This window comes from Chinchilla lanigera, unplaced genomic scaffold (genome assembly GCF_000276665.1).
Source record: "Chinchilla lanigera isolate Chin_1 unplaced genomic scaffold, ChiLan1.0 scaffold00015, whole genome shotgun sequence".
NCBI classification, from domain to species: domain Eukaryota; kingdom Metazoa; phylum Chordata; class Mammalia; order Rodentia; family Chinchillidae; genus Chinchilla; species Chinchilla lanigera.
In genome coordinates, this window is record NW_004955416.1 from 31,052,933 (window position 1) to 31,054,847 (window position 1,915).

Sequence of the window (1,915 nt, forward strand, 5' to 3'; positions counted from 1 at the left end):
CCCCCGGTTCTTCCACCCTCGGTTCTTCCACCCTCGGTTCTTCCACCCTCAGTTCTTCCTCCCCCAGTTCTTCCACCCTCAGTTCTTCCACCCCCAGTTCTTCTACCCCCAGTTCTTCTACCAAGCCCAGTGATTGCAAGAGGGCAGATGGCTGCAGGCAGATGCAGGCCGCTTTGCCGCTATGCTGCCAGCGGGCATTGCTTCGATGGGGAGAGATGTTTGTATCTCCATGGTGATGTATGTGACCTGTGCGGGCTGCAGGCCTTGCACCCTGTGGATGCTGTCCAGAGGGAAGCCCATATAAGTGCCTGCATTGCAGCACATGAGAGGGATATGGAACTCTCGTTTGCTGTGCAGCGCACTGTGGACAAGGTGTGTGGCATCTGCATGGAGGTTGTCCATGAGAAAAAGGAGCCTGGCCAACGCCGCTTTGGTATCCTTTATGGCTGCAACCATACCTACTGTATTACCTGTATTCGTACATGGAGAAGTGGCACACAGTTTGCAAAAAGAATCAGTAAATCCTGTCCACAGTGCAGGGTCTCTTCCAACTTTGTCATTCCCAGTATATTCTGGGTGGAGGGTAAGGAGGAGAAGGAGCAGCTTGTTCAGGAATATAAGGAGTCACTGAGAAATAAGCCCTGCATGTATTTTGCTGAAGGCAGGGGTTACTGCCCATTTGGAGAGCACTGTTTTTACAAGCATGAGTACCCCCCTGGCTGGGGAGGGCACTTTCCTGGGCCAGGTAGTGGATCATCCACTGCATGCTGGCACCAAATTTTGGAGCCCGTGCAGGTGCGAGAGAGGTACAGGCTTTCTAAGAGCATTAAAAAGGAGGCTTTCACACTTCGCCTGGCAAATCTGTTGCTTAAGAAGCTTCTTGCACTGAGAAATGGTATTCCTTTCTCTGATGACCAGTGGCTTTTGTTTTTTTATCAGCTGGAAGACTATTTCAATTTGAATCTGTAGCATCATGCTATGGCATGTGGTGTAGTCTCCTGAGGCTCTGACCTCTTCTGTTGCCTTTTCTCCCTTTACTGACTGACATGTATTGTTTTCAGTGTTATTGAGACATTCTTTATTCAACATTTCTCTCTGTTCCTGCTCTCCCTTTATTAACTGACACATGTACTGCTTTCAGAGCTATTGGGGCAATCTTTATGCAGTGTTTCTCTGTTTTCTTGTGTAATCCTTCTTCATTCTCTCTATAGTATTATGGTGTTTCGCTGTGTCAAAAAACAAAAAGTCCTTAAAACTATTGTTGAGTCAAATTAATATTGCTATCAGTTGATGGCTTGTTTTGTCATATGTGTTTTCAAAAGATTCACTCAAACATTAATATTGCTATCAGTTGATGGCTTGTTTTGTCAAGTGTGTTTTCAAAAGATTCACTAGTGTAGTGTTTACAGAATTTCCACACTCATTGTGAAATCCCTCAAGAATGTGAGAGGGTAAAAGTGTCTTAACTAAATTATAAGCTTTTTGCTACAATAGCCTTAAAAAATGGACACTTTCAGGTCCTTGCTGCTGCTGTCTGTTTACACGCCTGTTTTTTTCCCTCCTTCCCTTCCAAGTGCACTTGTTAACTTGTGGTTATATTGTGCTTTCTGCTGTACTTGACCAAAGCCGAGTGCATATGTTTACATGTTTTTATTCTATTTAGCTTAATGTGAAATTATTTATATTTGGAAGTATACATTTGAGAATGATATAATATATATGTGGATAAAAGTTATGTATTTGAAAAATATTCAAAAGAATATATATGCCATAATATATATGTTTGTGTAATTAAAATAAATGCAGAGTTGAAAACGAAAGGTTAAAGGCTAGCAGTGTGGGATGTTGTGTGAGTAATATGGACACTCTCTCTGCTCCTGCACAGATGTCAGTAACTATCAGCTATTCAAATTGT

At 42.8% G+C, this 1,915-nt stretch overlaps 1 protein-coding gene across 1 annotated transcript; it reads left to right on the plus strand.

The window, feature by feature from the left end:
* The first annotated feature begins 6 nt into the window (after positions 1-6).
* On the plus strand, positions 7-1,683 carry Mkrn3 (makorin ring finger protein 3). Its single transcript, XM_013512447.1, has one exon. It carries the CDS (start codon positions 148-150, stop codon positions 967-969), a length of 822 nt encoding a protein of 273 aa, XP_013367901.1. The 5' UTR covers positions 7-147; the 3' UTR covers positions 970-1,683.
* The last annotated feature ends 232 nt before the right edge of the window (positions 1,684-1,915 follow it).

Excerpts from the sequence above, each read along its gene's own strand:
- Mkrn3 (XM_013512447.1), top strand. The coding sequence starts at position 148 with ATGGCTGCAGGCAGATGCAGGCCGCTTTGCCGCTATGCTGCCAGCGGG.